The sequence below is a fragment of the Oncorhynchus masou genome, chromosome 19, assembly GCF_036934945.1.
Source record: "Oncorhynchus masou masou isolate Uvic2021 chromosome 19, UVic_Omas_1.1, whole genome shotgun sequence".
NCBI lineage: Eukaryota > Metazoa > Chordata > Actinopteri > Salmoniformes > Salmonidae > Oncorhynchus > Oncorhynchus masou.
In genome coordinates, this window is record NC_088230.1 from 40,220,573 (window position 1) to 40,236,184 (window position 15,612).

Here is a 15,612-nt window from a genome sequence, read left to right on the forward strand (position 1 = left end):
CAGCCAGCAGCATACCACCCTGCATACCCATTGGCCCCAGCCAGCAGCATACCACACTGCATCCCTATTGGCTCCTTTGGCCCCAGCCAGGGGTGGATCCCAAAATAAACGACGTTTACAGGGGTGGATCCCAAAATAATTGACATTTAAAGGGGTTGATCCCAAAATAAATGACATGTACAGGGGTGGATCCCAAAATAAACTACATTTACAAGGGTGGATCCCATAATAAATTCTAAATTGATAAAAACCAATGAAGTTAAGACATTTTATCGATAAAATAATAAGTATCATATTGTTTTTAAATGTGTGCATGTTTTTTCCTGATTTAAAGGCGGTGTGGAAGATCTCAAAACTCTTCAGCTGTAAAGTACACAGGATGCACATATTCTCCATGAAAATCATTTTCAGCAGATGTTATTGGTCACATACACATTTTCAGCAGATGTTATTGGTCACATACACATTTTCAGCAGATGTTATTGCGGTGTAGCAAAATGCTTGTGTTCCTAGCTCCAACGGTGCAGTAATATCTAACAATTCATAACAAGACACACAAATCTAAAAGTAAAATAATGCAATTAAGACATATATAAATATTAGATTGAGAAATGTAGGAGTGGCATTGACTAAAATAGTCTAATAGAATACAGTATATACATATGAAATGAGTAAAGCAGTATGTAAACATTATTAAAGTGACCAGTGATTCCAAGTCGAAGTATACAGGACAGCAGCCTCTAAGTTGCAGGGTTGAGTAACCGGGTGGTAGCTGGCTAGTGATGGCTATTTAACAGTCTGATGGCCTTGAGATAGAAGCTTTTTTTTAGTCTCTTGGTCCCAGCTTTGGTGCACCTGTACTGATTTTGCCTTGTGGATGACAGTGAGGTGAACAGGTCGTGGCTCAGGTGATTGATGTCCTTGATGATCTTTTGGCCTTCCGGTGACATTGTGCATCTGTAAAAGTATGTGAGGGTTTTAGGGGCTAGGCCAAATTTCTTCAGCCTCCTGGGGTTGAAGAGGCACTGTTGTGCCTTCTTCACCACACCGTCTGTGTGGGTGGACCATTTCAGATCGTCAGTGATGTGTACACCGAGGAACTTGAAGCTTTCCACCTTCTCCACTGCGTTCCCATCAATATGGATTGGGGGATGCTCCCTCTGCTAATTCCTGACGTCCACGATCAGCTCCTTTGTTTTGTTGATTTGTTGATTTGTTTTGTTGATGGTGAGGGAAAGGTTATTTTCCTGGCACCACTCTCCCAGGGCCCTCACCTCCTCCCTGTAGGCTGTCTCGTCATTGTTGGTAATCAGGCCTAGTTGGAGACGTGCATGGCCACGCAGTCATGAGTGAACAGGGAGTACAGGAGAGGGCTGAGCACGCACCCTTGTGGGGCCCCAGTGTTGAGGATCAGTGAAGTGGAGGTGATGTTTCCTACCTTCACCACCTGGGGCGGGCTGTCAGGAAGTCCAGGAACCAGTTGCACAGGGTGGGTTTCAGACCCAGGGCCCCGAGCTTAATGATGAGCTTGGAGGGTACTATGGTGTTGTATGCTGAGCTATAGACAATGAACAGCATTCTTACATGCTGACCAGACTTCACGCATGTTAATTTTGTCCCCTCACACCAGATGACTCCTGTCTGAGCCGTTGAATTGCGACTATACTTTGTCCCTGTACTGATGTTTTGCCTGTTTGATTGCCTTACAGATGGAATAACTACACTTTTTGTATTCAACGATATTCCCAGTCACCTTTCCATGGTTAAAAGCAGTGGTTCACGCTTTCAGAAAAGTGGCTATCGAGAGGGGAGGACAGTCTTCCATTTGCCTACTAACGAATTGACACACTACTCGACCACTTATCGGTTTCCGGCACAAAGGAGAGAGGATGGAGGATGGTCTTTTTCACAAACGAGAAAACCCCAATGTCGACTATTGAGATGGAGCTAGGTGATGAACTATGAAGCAACAGTACCACCTGCTGGTTCTTAGTGATCATGCAGAGCCTGCAGTTCACCATCTCACCAGCAGTGGCAGCAGAGGGTCTGGTGGGAGACAAGATCAGAACATGTAGAGGGATGTCCTGTTTTTACTGCGTGTGTCTGTGTGTACATGGCTGAAGGGCTTGAGAGCATATCCTGGTTGATTGATTAATTCCCTTCAGAAACACTGGTTTAGCAGTAGTGTATACATATCTGGATAGGTTGTAGTTAGATACTAGACACACACACACACACACACACTGCTGGTCAGTAAAGGTGATGTACAGTTCACAAAAAATTGAGTATTTTCAAAGGACTCTTTTTTACCGACTTGAGAGTCATGATTCATTTTTCTGAGTGACTCGTTCATTTTAATAGTTTGTTTGACCTGCTAATGCTGTCCGCAATGAGTCCTACAGCAGGATTAATACCAGCTCCTTGGCTCAGCGGATCCAAAGATATCATCCGACCACCTGTCTGTCTGTCAAACGCACACAAGGAAATAGATCATGAGCATAGACAAGAACAATACATGTTTAGAACTAATCATTGATCACATGGTGCAAAAATGAATGCAATGAATTCATTATTGAATGTTATGATGGACACAGTTTTGTGGAACCAAGACATACACAGCCTCTGCTCAACAAACTCCAACCAGTAAAAATGGTTTGGGGGGGCTGCAGTTCGTGAATGACATTGTAGCTTATCACCCTCACGGCAGTCAAGCAATGCTTTCTGTCAAGAGTCATTCACAATCTAGTCCGGTTGCGGCCACAACTAGAACTCAATTCAAATGCATCTAGAAATAATCTTATTTGGATGCCTAGCAATCAACAAATTGAACTTCCCATCACTAGTCAGTAAGTGAAGTCTGAACTTTCCATCACTAGTCAGTAAGTGAAGTCTGAACTTTCCATCACTAGTCAGTAAGTGAAGACTGAACTTTCCATCACTAGTCAGTAAGTGAAGACTGAACTTCCCATCACTAGTCAGTAAGTGAAGACTGAACTTTCCATCACTAGTCAGTAAGTGAAGACTGAACTTCCCATCACTAGTCAGTAAGTGAAGACTGAACTTTCCATCACTAGTCAGTAAGTGAAGACTGAACTTCCCATCACTAGTCAGTAATTGAAGACCCGATGGTGTATTTGATCAAATATAAGTTTCATTGTGCTTAGGTTGTTTCGAGTGAATTGATACGTAGCACACATGACATCCTGGCAACTTTGAGAAAAAACACTTTACATTGGAGTTGTGCCTGTTGTTCACACGCATATCTGCCCTCTCATTGGCTAGAGTGGCCCCACCTGATCTTTCCTCCTCCCATTTATTTTATTTGTTAGAGTGGCTACTTGAGTATCTGGTCAATATAATGGATCTGCTGAAATTAAGTCTACTTCCTGTGGTCAGAGTGATGAGTTGGTCAGGATGGAACAAACCAAAAGAGACAGTTCTGTTTTTTTTATATGGCATTCTTGTGTTGAAACAAGGCACCCCAGACACTGTCAGTTTAGAAGAGGGAAATTACTAAATATTATTGTTATGTTTGATGTGTTAATAATAATAAAAGTCACTACACCCCATGGAAAGTACTGAAACGGTACTAAAGTAGCAGAATTTAGAGTGATTGGTAAACACCCACTACATGAACATGAGAATTTATGACATCATTCAGCTTGACTCATCGCTGGGATCGTCAAACCTCTGGCCAGACACCAACCAGCAAACACACCCCGACCAGCACGGACGGGAACCGGTGGCCATTTTGGATTTTAAAAAAAGTTACATTTCCACCAGTGGAAACAAAGATTTTTTATAAATAACCCAAGATAGATAGACCGGTTGTTTCCAACGGGAGCAAATTAATCATAGTGGGCAGAGCCAATTTTTAAGAAACTTTGGAAAATAATAAAGTCTAGAAAACTCTGTCCACTCTGTGCGTAACAAATGTTAATTTTAGAAACAGAAAACGTTATTGAGATCAAATGTTCCATCGATGAGAAAATGAGCAGAATCTCGGCCAAAATCCATCTCGCCCCATCTTCTCCAACTGCCGGTCACTAGGCTTCCTCTCACCACCATATTTGGTAGAGGGGAAACACTAACCGGATGCTTCACATTCATACATCCGGGAAAATATATGTTTCATTGTTCTATCTGTAGTGGAACGGAGAGTCCGAGCCTGGGATTGTTCCGGAATGGTCATGCAGAAAAACATTTGCCCTTTCTACAAGTCAACCGAAATTACGCCTTTTTACTCCTTGACAATCTGACCAATCGGGTTCAGCTGTATATTTGGAAAGCAGTGATGTGAGCCAATCACCGAGCGAGATTTTGACAGAAGGGGCGGAAAACAGACGTAATGCTAGGGTGTCGCGGTGGTGCCTGCATTTGAAGGCGACGTCACGGCTGTCGTTTGTTTCGGGGTCTAATCATCGACAAAACAAATAATTGTAACAAGATCGTTAATTTACACACTTTTTAACCTACGAAAATTTATAATTCTTCTCGATCGCAAGTCCCGAGGCGGTTGTAATGACGGGGAATGCCAATAATTTTAATGAGCTCGCTGGTAGTTTGAAGAAAGAGTAAGTCGGGGAGGGGAGCCATTTTGTCCCGACAGTGCGAGAGAAAGAGAGTGGAAAAGGGGGAATCACACGGGATACCATTTTTTTTTAGTGGTTTTTAATTCAAATGCAGTAAGAAAACCCGTCTTGGTTACTCTTCGGTTACTGTTGCGACACGCTACCCCTGGTGGTATATAGCTAACTAGCCAACTAGATATCAACATAACTCAAATATTACAGACCGTTCCTCTGCTTGTAACTCAGGCTGGCTCGAGACCTGCGGGAGATAGTTTCTGCTCTGTCCGGCGAACACAACTTGTCTATCGATGGCGAAGAAGACCTACGACCTGCTCTTCAAGCTCCTGCTGATCGGGGACTCGGGCGTGGGGAAGACGTGCGTGCTGTTCCGCTTCTCAGACGACGCCTTCAACACCACCTTCATCTCCACCATAGGTGAGTTACCGGGACAGGGGTGTCAACACTACTGGGGGGACCACAGCTGTATGGATTCTGCGGGGGCAAATTCTCGCTAATAAATCGCCACCAGTAGCTTCGTTGACGTAGATATTTCAACTGTCACGATGACTGACGGTGCCTAAATAGCAGCTAACAAAAAGGCCCATGGCGCAAGTTTGCTGAACTCTCCAAACTAGCTAGTTAGTGTACTAAATGGTTCGTTTTTTAAAAACGTTTTAAAATGACCTGTCAGTCACAAACTAACCAGTTTGTTCTGGTACACTATGCCTGTCTTATTTCTAAATTTCACTTATTTGTTCGCTAACATTAGCTAGCTGACTAGCTGGTTGGGTAACATACATGTACAATGTGTAGACTTAACTTATGTTACCTAGCTATCTGGTGGCCCTCAGTTGTCAACTAACTAGTCTAGTTTCAGAGAAACCAAGTAGTATAACCGGTTATGTATTTTGAAATGCTGGCCTGCCAGGCCACCAGCCTGTGCCAGCTTTCATGTAGAATGGGCCGTTAGCTGGCTAATGATATACATTCGTACACTATATAAACATTTTTAGTCATAGTTGTCAGTCAAGGGGCTTTGATAGCTAGCTTTCACGGATCTCTGTATGTCTTGGTATGTGAGGAAGATTCTAAAAACATCTGCTAAGTTTTACTCTTCTGAAATCATAAACAATTCATGATGATGGCGTCACTGTCTTTTGTGGCTTTTGCTGCCACTGGGAAATTGGGGTGGAAAACGAGCTCCGACTGAGGAAAAATAGGTTTGAAAGGTCAACCAACTCGAAATTTCAAATTGAACTCAGACCTCTTGCTAGCGCTCTGACCTGAAGATCACTGATATCATGATTTGACCTAATATTTTTCAATGTTTCCAGTTGTCTTCAAAGCACCATAAAACTCATGGTAGACCCTTTGCTAGGCCGTATCTGTATGATGCTGGATTCAGTGCTCTCATCTGCATTAAAACCAAATATCAATTTAGGTTGGATGTGATAGCAGCTATGAGAACACTGAACCCAGCTTCACACAGATATGAGCTGGAAAATGGTTTTATGTTCCTTTCAAGACAACTGGTAACCTGTCAGTGATCTTCAGGTTGGAGCGCTAGAAGATGCCAGAGTTCTCAACTTCGAGTACTGAGTTGGATGACCATTCAAAACAATTTTTCCCTGTCGGAGCTCGTTTTTTCTTGAGTTCCCAGGTGGAGGCTGGGTCTAGGATGGCTGTGTCTACACTTGAAACTTATATGCAACTTTTGCTATCAGAATACGAAGAGTGCGTTGACAAGACTGGTCTAGCTGCACAGAGTTCAGATTGTGTTGAGATCTGTCTGACCACTGCAGGAGGTGGTCAGGGGCGTATTGTGAGGTTTCCTCCTCAGTCTGGAGGAATTCAGGCTACTGAAAGCACATACAGGGGGTGACATCATCACTCTGCCCACAAGTCTCCAGAAAACGTGTTTTGGGAGCAAGGTACTAATGTTTTTTTTTTTTTTTTTTACACAAACATGGGAATAAATATATTCCTACCGTGTGAGTAATGTGTTTGTTGGCTAAATGCTAGTTTATTTACCCTGTACAAAAATATAAATGCAACCATTTCAAAGATTTTACTACAAACTACAGTCACCACCAGACTATACCAGACCCAAGACAGACTAGTGACCACCAGACTATACCAGACCCAAGACAGGCTACAGAATACAGTCACCAGCAGACTGTACCAGACCCAAGACAGGCTACAGACTACAGTCACCAGCAGACTGTACCAGACCCAAGACAGACTACAGTCACCACCAGACTGTACCAGACCCAAACCATAACTGTAGTGTGGAGGCCTGCCCTATGTCCTGTAATGGATGGAGACCCATCTGTACTGAAGCGCACCATTCCATCCCATGGAATCTGTTTTTTATCAATATAACAACTCACTGAACATCCCATATTTCATTTCATGCTCTGTAATCATGAGAAAGAACAATATGTCCCCATGAACAGCATCCCCCAACATGTTTATCCAACAAAAGTCAAAGCATGGGCATCTCGGTCCTCACAGCTGACGTCCATTTGGAGAGCATAATCTGGGGAGTTCTTGAGTCATTCATCAGAGTATAAATTCTTAGTTTAATGGTGTTATCTGACACAGGCATTGATGTGAGTTTCTGTGCCTTTGTCTCCCCACACATTGTTTTCACCATATTAATTGCGTCCGGTAATATCAAAGTCCCTGCAATAGTGTGTGGTTTCATTGAGTCATTCACCGTAGGGTTGTTTCATAGTGTAGCTCGTCATTCATTGTAGGAATGATTCAATAGTGTGTGGTTTCATAGTGTAGCTAGTCATTCACCGTAGGAATGTTTCATAGTGTAGCTAGTCATTCACTGTAGGAATGATTCAATAGTGTGGTTTCATAGTGTAGCTCGTCATTCACCATGGGAATGATTCAATAGTGTGTGGTTTCATAGTGTAGCTAGTCATTCACCGTAGGAATGTTTCATAGTGTAGCTAGTCATTCACTGTAGGAATGATTCAATAGTGTGGTTTCATAGTGTAGCTCGTCATTCACCATGGGAATGATTCAATAGTGTGTGGTTTCATAGTGTAGCTAGTCATTCACCGTAGGAATGTTTCATAGTGTAGCTAGTCATTCACTGTAGGAATGATTCAATAGTGTGGTTTCATAGTGTCGCTCGTCATTCACCATGGGAATGATTCAATAGTGTGTGGTTTCATAGTGTAGCTAGTCATTCACCATGGGAATGATTCAATAGTGTGTGGTTTCATAGTGTAGCTCGTCATTCACCATGGGAATGATTCAATAGAGTGTGGTTTCATAGTGTAGCTCGTCATTCACCATGGGAATGTTTCATAGTGTAGCTCATCATTCACCATGGGAATGATTCAATAGTGTGGTTTCATAGTGTAGCTCGTCATTCACCATGGGAATGATTCAATAGTGTGGTTTCATAGTGTAGCTAGTGATTCACCATGGGAATGATTCAATAGTGTGTGGTTCATAGTGTAGCTAGTCATTCACCGTAGGAATGTTTCATAGTGTAGCTAGTCATTCACTGTAGGAATGATTCAATAGTGTAGCTAGTCATTCACCGTAGGAATGTTTCATAGTGTAGCTAGTCATTCACTGTAGGAATGATTCAATAGTGTGGTTTCATAGTGTAGCTCGTCATTCACCATGGGAATGATTCAATAGTGTGTGGTTTCATAGTGTAGCTCGTCATTCACCATGGGAATGATTCAATAGAGTGTGGTTTCATAGTGTAGCTCGTCATTCACCATGGGAATGATTCAATAGAGTGTGGTTTCATAGTGTAGCTCGTCATTCACCATGGGAATGTTTCATAGTGTAGCTCATCATTCACCATGGGAATGATTCAATAGTGTGTGGTTTCATAGTGTAGCTAGTCATTCACCATGGGAATGATTCAAGTACAACGGTCAAGTGCTGCCTTTTCCCATGATCCCATTAGGGTGCTCATTGAATTGTATCTCTTAGATTATAATCATTTGTTTAGATTAATGTTAATCACACTACAATCATTTTGACATAGATGATATTAGAATAGTATATACATTTTATTTTTCTTCGGGGTTTTGGAAATTCTCCCGTGACCTTATTTTCGTATTAGGCGATCCCTAGTTTGTAAACCGCTGTTATTTAGGTTACTATTCAAATGGTAAACCAGACTACAACAATTCAGCCAAAATGTATTTTGTTTAGAAGTACTAACTAGTGATTCCAGGCTATTGTGACATGGAGGAACCTGCTCTATGTAGCCTGCTCTTCTCCATTACCAAAACATGATCTATTTTTAGCCGATATTGGAATTAATACACATGCACTATATTAAACAGGGATAATGTTGTAGGTTACACCAGCAAGTAGAACAATATTTCCAGGGCTTGTGTTTTTATTATATATCTGATTATTTGACATGAAGGTGTGGTAAGCTAAAACGGTTAGCTAGCTTGCTATGTTTTTAGCCACGCTAAAGCCACCTAGCCAGACTGCCAGCTAGCTACTACTAGCAAGGGAAGGTGTGTCTTCCTTGTTTTAACAAAATTAAATGACATAAGATAAACTTTGCAATCACCCCCTTGTTAATGGTAGTGGGACGAGGGAGGATATCATGGCTCCAAAAGGTGTCTGTGGCTCAAATCCCACTCCACCCACAGAGCAACAGAGTGGAGCTTGCAGTAACCTTTACTGGCCACAGAGTTGGGCAGTGTGTACATCCGTATAGCCCAATAGGGGGGTGTGTGCAGTGTAATAGGAGTGTTCCCCCTTCTCTGACGCAGCAGTCATACCTTCAGAGACATGCAGCTTCTTCTCAAAATACACCACCGGAAACCCCCTATTCTCTCTCGCCCTCTCTTTCTCTCTCTCTCTCTCCTCTCTATCCTCTTGCCTCTTTCATCTCTATCCTCTTGCCTCTTTCATCTCTATCCTCTTGCCTCTCATCTCTATCCTCTTGCCTCTCCTCTATCTTCTTGCCTCTTTCATCTCTATCCTCTTGCCTCTTTCATCTCTATCCTCTTGCCTCTCTCATCTCTATCCTCTTGCCTCTCTCATCTCTATCCTCTTGCCTCTCTCATCTCTATCCTCTTGCCTCTCTCATCTCTATCCTCTTGCCTCTCTCATCTCTATCCTCTTGCCTCTCTCATCTCTATCCTCTTGCCTCTCTCATCTCTATCCTCTTGCCTCTCTCATCTCTATCCTCTTGCCTCTCTCATCTCTATCCTCTTGCCTCTCTCATCTCTATCCTCTTGCCTCTCTCATCTCTATCCTCTTGCCTCTCTCATCTCTATCCTCTTGCCTCTCTCATCTCTATCCTCTTGCCTCTCTCATCTCTATCCTCTTGCCTCTCTCATCTCTATCCTCTTGCCTCTCTCATCTCTATCCTCTTGCCTCTCTCATCTCTATCCTCTTGCCTCTCTCATCTCTATCCTCTTGCCTCTCTCATCTCTATCCTCTTGCCTCTCTCATCTCTATCCTCTTGCCTCTCTCATCTCTATCCTCTTGCCTCTCTCATCTCTATCCTCTTTTGCCTCTTTCCTTTCCTCTCTATCCTCTTTTGCCTCTCTCCTTTCCTACTCTCTCCTTTCCTACTCTCCCTTCAACCCTCTTTTTTTTCAACTTGTCCTCCTGTCTTTCTTCTGGCTCCCAAGTGGATCAGCGGTCTAAGGCACTGCATCTCAGTCCTAGAGGCATCACTACAGACCATGGTTCGATTCCAGGCTGTATCACATCTGGACGTAATTGGGAGTCCCATATGGCGGCCCACAATTGGCCCGGCGTCGTTAGGGTTTGGCTGGTGTAGGCCGTCATTAATTGAAAATGTGTTCTTAATTGACTTGCCTAGTTAAATAAATGAACACACCTTTCCTCTGCCTCTCCTTAACCAGAAGCAGTTTGAACCTAGAATCTGTTTTCAGTCAGTAACTCTTGTGTCATAGTACTTATCTAGCAGTCGGTTTTTTAGCGTTCTTCATCATAACTATTGGATTGATAGTGAAAGTTAGGGAGTATCTCCTAGTGTGTATGTGTGCATAAGGGTATCCGTTAGCCAGTAATAGCTGGCTTTTGGAGGTCGAAAATGATTGAAAAGCCGATCAATAAAATTGGCCCTGGTTAATTGTCTGGGAGAAGGGAAAAAAATTCCACTGCAAAATAATGCTTTTTAGCCTATTCATTGATGGAAATACCAGTTGGTGGAAATATTTCACCAGTCATGCATATGTCTATAGGTTCATTTGCATAATTTTGTGGAATTAAATTTAGTTCGTCCCGCACATTGGCTAACCGGGCTATCTGCATTGTGTCCCACCACCTGCCAACCCCTCTTTTACACTACTGCTACTCTGTTCATCATATATGCATAGTCACTTTAACCATATCTACATGTACATACTACCTCAATCAGTCTGACTAACCTGTGTCTGTATGTAGCCTCGCTACTGTATGTAGCCTCGCTACTGTATGTAGCCTGTCTTTTTACTGTTTTATTTATTTAACTATTGTTCATCTTTTTTGCACTATTGTTTAGAGCTTGTAAGTAAGCATTTCACTAAGGTCTACCTACACCTGTTGTATTCGGCGCACGTGACAAATACATTTTGATTTGATTAGTCGTTATGTAGTCTATATCACACATCATACATAGACTGTCTGCTGCTGCACCTCCTCGCTCAGCTCCTGTGGCTGCGCCTCCTCCTCGCTCAGCTCCTGTGGCTGCGCCTCCTCCTCGCTCAGCTCCTGTGGCTGCGCCTCCTCCTCGCTCAGCTCCTGTGGCTGCGCCTCCTCCTCGCTCAGCTCCTGTGGCTGCGCCTCCTCCTCGCTCAGCTCCTGTGGCTGCGCCTCCTCCTCGCTCAGCTCCTGTGGCTGCGCCTCCTCCTCGCTCAGCTCCTGTGGCTGTTTCACTATTGATGTGCATATAGGCAACAGTAGGCAGGCTTTAGCATGTCACACCACTTTGCAATGAGCTGGAGGCAGTTTTACTTCATATTATGAGTCATGTCTTAAGTTGCTTCAAAGTATCAAATCATTTATGTTAGGCCAAAGGCTTCAATTGAAACCAGTATGGTTTCTCTCATGCTCTATTGGTTTTCAAATCAACTTTCTGCCGTTGTCCAGTAGCCGAACTTCAAACCTAGTCATATGCTAGTTGATGATAATCCTAGTCATATTAGCATTAGCAAGCCATGCTAGTTGTTGATAATCCTAGTCATATTAGCATTAGCAAGCCATGCTAGTTGTCGCGTCTTTAGATCTCCTCTCTTTCAACATTTCTAACAGATGTTGCAACAGTCGCATGATACCACTCATGTGCGGTGTCCTTTCGACAAGTGTTTTCCCTCTAATTGCATTATGGAAGGACCAGTCATGCGCAGTTTACTGCCTTGTGCACATTTCTGCACTTATGTGAATAAATAATAGTTGATCAAGATTTTTTAAGCGAAACATTCTGATCTATTGCATTACTCATTGCTTTTTAAAGTTGTTTGTTTTATGTAGCCCGGGCCTACTGGTTGTATGAATTTGAGATCTGTCGTCCGAGTCTCTCTCGACATTAATGCATGTCGTCTTGTCCACTATGTGGTTGTAGTACGGGGCTCGACATTAACGCCTGTCCACTATGGGGTTGTAGTACGGGGCTCGACATTAACGCCTGTCCTCTTCTCCACTATGGGGTTGTAGTACCGGGCTCGACATTAACGCTTGTCGTCTTGTCCACTATGGGGTTGAAGTACGGGGCTCGACATTAACGCCTGTCCTCTTGTCCACTATGGGGTTGTAGTACGGGGCTCGACATTACTGCTCGTCTTAAAACAATCTTGACAGACTTTCTCGTCTTAAGTTGTGCACGACCCCTCTGACCACATACTGACCACAGCCCCTCTGACCACCACCCAATTAACCACATCCTCTCTGTAGATGTCCCAGTGTCTGTGTATTTACTGTTGAGATTGCGTGTGTAGTCGGCGTTACATACACTAAATAATGTGTGTGAAATTAGTTTTACAATGATATGATGGCGCCGGAAGATATGGCTGCCGTTTTATGGGATTCTAACCAATTGTGCTATTGTGTGTGTGTGTTTTTGTAACTTATACATTGTACATAATTTTTCTGCTGCCGCGTCTTTTGACTGAAAAGAGATTCTGGAAATCAGCACAGCGATTACTCACCTCGTACTAGATCAAGATGTTTTATTTAACGAGTCAGACGTGAAGGATTTACTTCACACTCAACAAGGCCCAAATTCCCGTCATTCGCATGAAGAAGAGATGGCGATATCGGGGAAGTAGGTCGGGGTGCCTTGTAAGGATCCGACGGCATGTGAGTAATCCCCCTCTACCATCAGAACTATTAGCCAACGTGCTTAACTCACCCATTAACAAGTCCCAATACAGCAAATGAAAGATCAAATCAAATCAAATTTTACTTGTCACATACACATGGTTTGCAGATGTTAATGCGAGTGTAGCGAAATGCTTGTGCTTCTAGTTCCGACAATGCAGTAATAACCAACAAGAAATCTAACTAACAATTCCTAAACTACTGTCTTATACACAGTGTAAGGGGATAAAGCATATGTACATAAGGATATATGAATGAGTGATGGTACAGAGCAGCATAGGCAAGATACAGTAGATGGTATCGAGTACAGTATATACATTTGAGATGAGTATGTAAACAAAGTGGCATAGTTAAAGTGGCTAGTGATACATGTATTACATAAGGATGTAGTCGATGATATAGAGTACAGTATATACGTATGCATATGAGATGAATAATGTAGGGTAAGTAACATTATATAAGGTAGCATTGTTTAAAGTGGCTAGTGATATATTTACATTTCCCATCAATTCCCATTATTAAAGTGGCTGGAGTTGAGTCAGTGTCAGTGTGTAGGCAGCAGCCACTCAATGTTAGTGGTGGCTGTTTAACAGTCTGATGGCCTTGAGATAGAAGCTGTTTTTCAGTCTCTCGGTCCCAGCTTTGATGCACCTGTACTGACCTCGCCTTCTGGATGATAGCGGGGTGAACAGGCAGTGGCTCGGGTGGTTGATGTCCTTGATGATCTTTATGGCCTTCCTGTAACATCGGGTGGTGTAGGTGTCCTGGAGGGCAGGTAGTTTGCCCCCGGTGATGCGTTGTGAAGACCTCACTACCCTGTGGAGAGCCTTACGGTTGAGGGCGGAGCAGTTGCCGTACCAGGCGGTGATACAGCCCGCCAGGATGCTCTCGATTGTGCATCTGTAGAAGTTTGTGTGCTTTTGGTGACAAGCCGAATTTCTTCAGCCTCCTGAGGTTGAAGAGGCGCTGCTGCGCCTTCTTCACGATGCTGTCTGTGTGAGTGGACCAATTCAGTTTGTCTGTGACGTGTATGCAGAGGAACTTAAAACTTGCTACTCTCTCCACTACTGTTCCATCGATGTGGATAGTGGGGTGTTCCTCTGCTGTTTCCTGAAGTCCACAATCATCTCCTTAGTTTTGTTGACGTTGAGTGTGGGGTTATTTTCCTGACACCACACTCCGAGGGCCCTCACCTCCTCCCTGTGGCCGTCTCGTCGTTGTTGGTAATCAAGCCTACCACTGTTGTGTCGTCCGCAAACTTGATGATTGAGTTGGAGGCGTGCGTGGCCACGCAGTCGTGGGTGAACAGGGAGTACAGGAGAGGGCTCAGAACGCACCCTTGTGGGGCCCCAGTGTTGAGGATCAGCGGGGAGGAGATGTTGTTACCTACCCTCACCACCTGGGGGCGGCCCGTCAGGAAGTCCAGTTGCACAGGGCGGGGGTCGAGACCCAGGGTCTCGAGCTTGATGACGAGCTTGGAGGGTACTATGGTGTTGAATGCCGAGCTGTAGTCGATGAACAGCATTCTCACATAGGTATTCCTCTTGTCCAGATGGGTTAGGGCAGTGTGCAGTGGGGTTGAGATTGCATCGTCTGTGGACCTATTTGGGCGGTAAGCAAATTGGAGTGGGTCTAGGGTGTCAGGTAGGGTGGAGGTGATATGGTCCTTGACTAGTCTCTCAAAGCACTTCATGATGACGGAAGTAAGTGCTATGGGGCGGTAGTCGTTTAGCTCAGTTACCTTAGCTTTCTTGGGAACAGGAACAATGGTGGCCCTCTTGAAGCATGTGGGAACAGCAGACTGGTATAGGGATTGATTGAATATGTCCGTAAACACACCAGCCAGCTGGTCTGCGCATGCTCTGAGGGCGCGGCTGGGGATGCCGTCTGGGCCTGCAGCCTTGCGAGGGTTAACACGTTTAAATGTTTTACTCACCTCGGCTGCAGTGAAGGAGAGACCGCATGTTTCCTTTGCAGGCCGTGTCAGTGGCACTGTATTGTCCTCAAAGCGGGCGAAAAAGTTATTTAGTCTGCCTGGGAGCAAGACATCCTGGTCCGTGACTGGGCTGGATTTCTTCCTGTAGTCCGTGATTGACTGTAGACCCTGCCACATGCCTCTAGTGTCTGAGCCGTTGAATTGAGATTCTACTTTGTCTCTGTACTGACGCTTAGCTTGTTTGATACCCTTGCGGAGGGAATAGCTGCACTGTTTGTATTCGGTCATGTTACCAGACACCTTGCCCTGATTAAAAGCGCTTTTGTGGTTCGGCTGGGGCCGCTTTTACATATTTCAGTTTCACGCGAATGCTGCCATCAATCAATGCTGCCACGGTTTCTGGTTAGGGAATGTTTTAATCGTTGCTATGGGAACGACATCTTCAACGCACGTTCTAATGAACTCGCACACCGAATCAGCGTATTCTTCAATGTTGTTATCTGACGTAATACGAAACATGTCCCAGTCCACGTGATGGAAGCAGTCTTGGAGTGTGGAGTCAGCTTGGTCGGACCAGCGTTGGACAGACCTCAGTGTGGGAGCTTCTTGTTTCAGTTTCTGTCTGTAGGCAGGGATCAGCAAAATGGAGTCGTGGTCAGCTTTTCCGAAAGGGGGGCGGGGCAGGGCCTTATATGCGTCGCGGAAGTTAGAGTAACAGTGATCCAAGGTTTTTCCACCCCTGGTTGCGCAATCGATATGCTGATAAAA

The 15,612-nt window shown here is 44.1% G+C and overlaps 1 protein-coding gene across 1 annotated transcript in view; it reads left to right on the forward strand.

Annotated features, from left to right (window-relative positions):
• The first annotated feature begins 4,348 nt into the window (after window positions 1-4,348).
• LOC135506268 (ras-related protein Rab-10) overlaps window positions 4,349-15,612 on the forward strand; it is a 35,057-nt gene continuing 23,793 nt past the window's right edge. Inside the window, exon 1 of the mRNA XM_064925808.1 lies at window positions 4,349-5,006. Coding sequence (XP_064781880.1) covers window positions 4,880-5,006 — 127 coding nt within the window. The 5' untranslated portion in view covers window positions 4,349-4,879. The remainder of the gene's footprint in view (window positions 5,007-15,612) is intronic.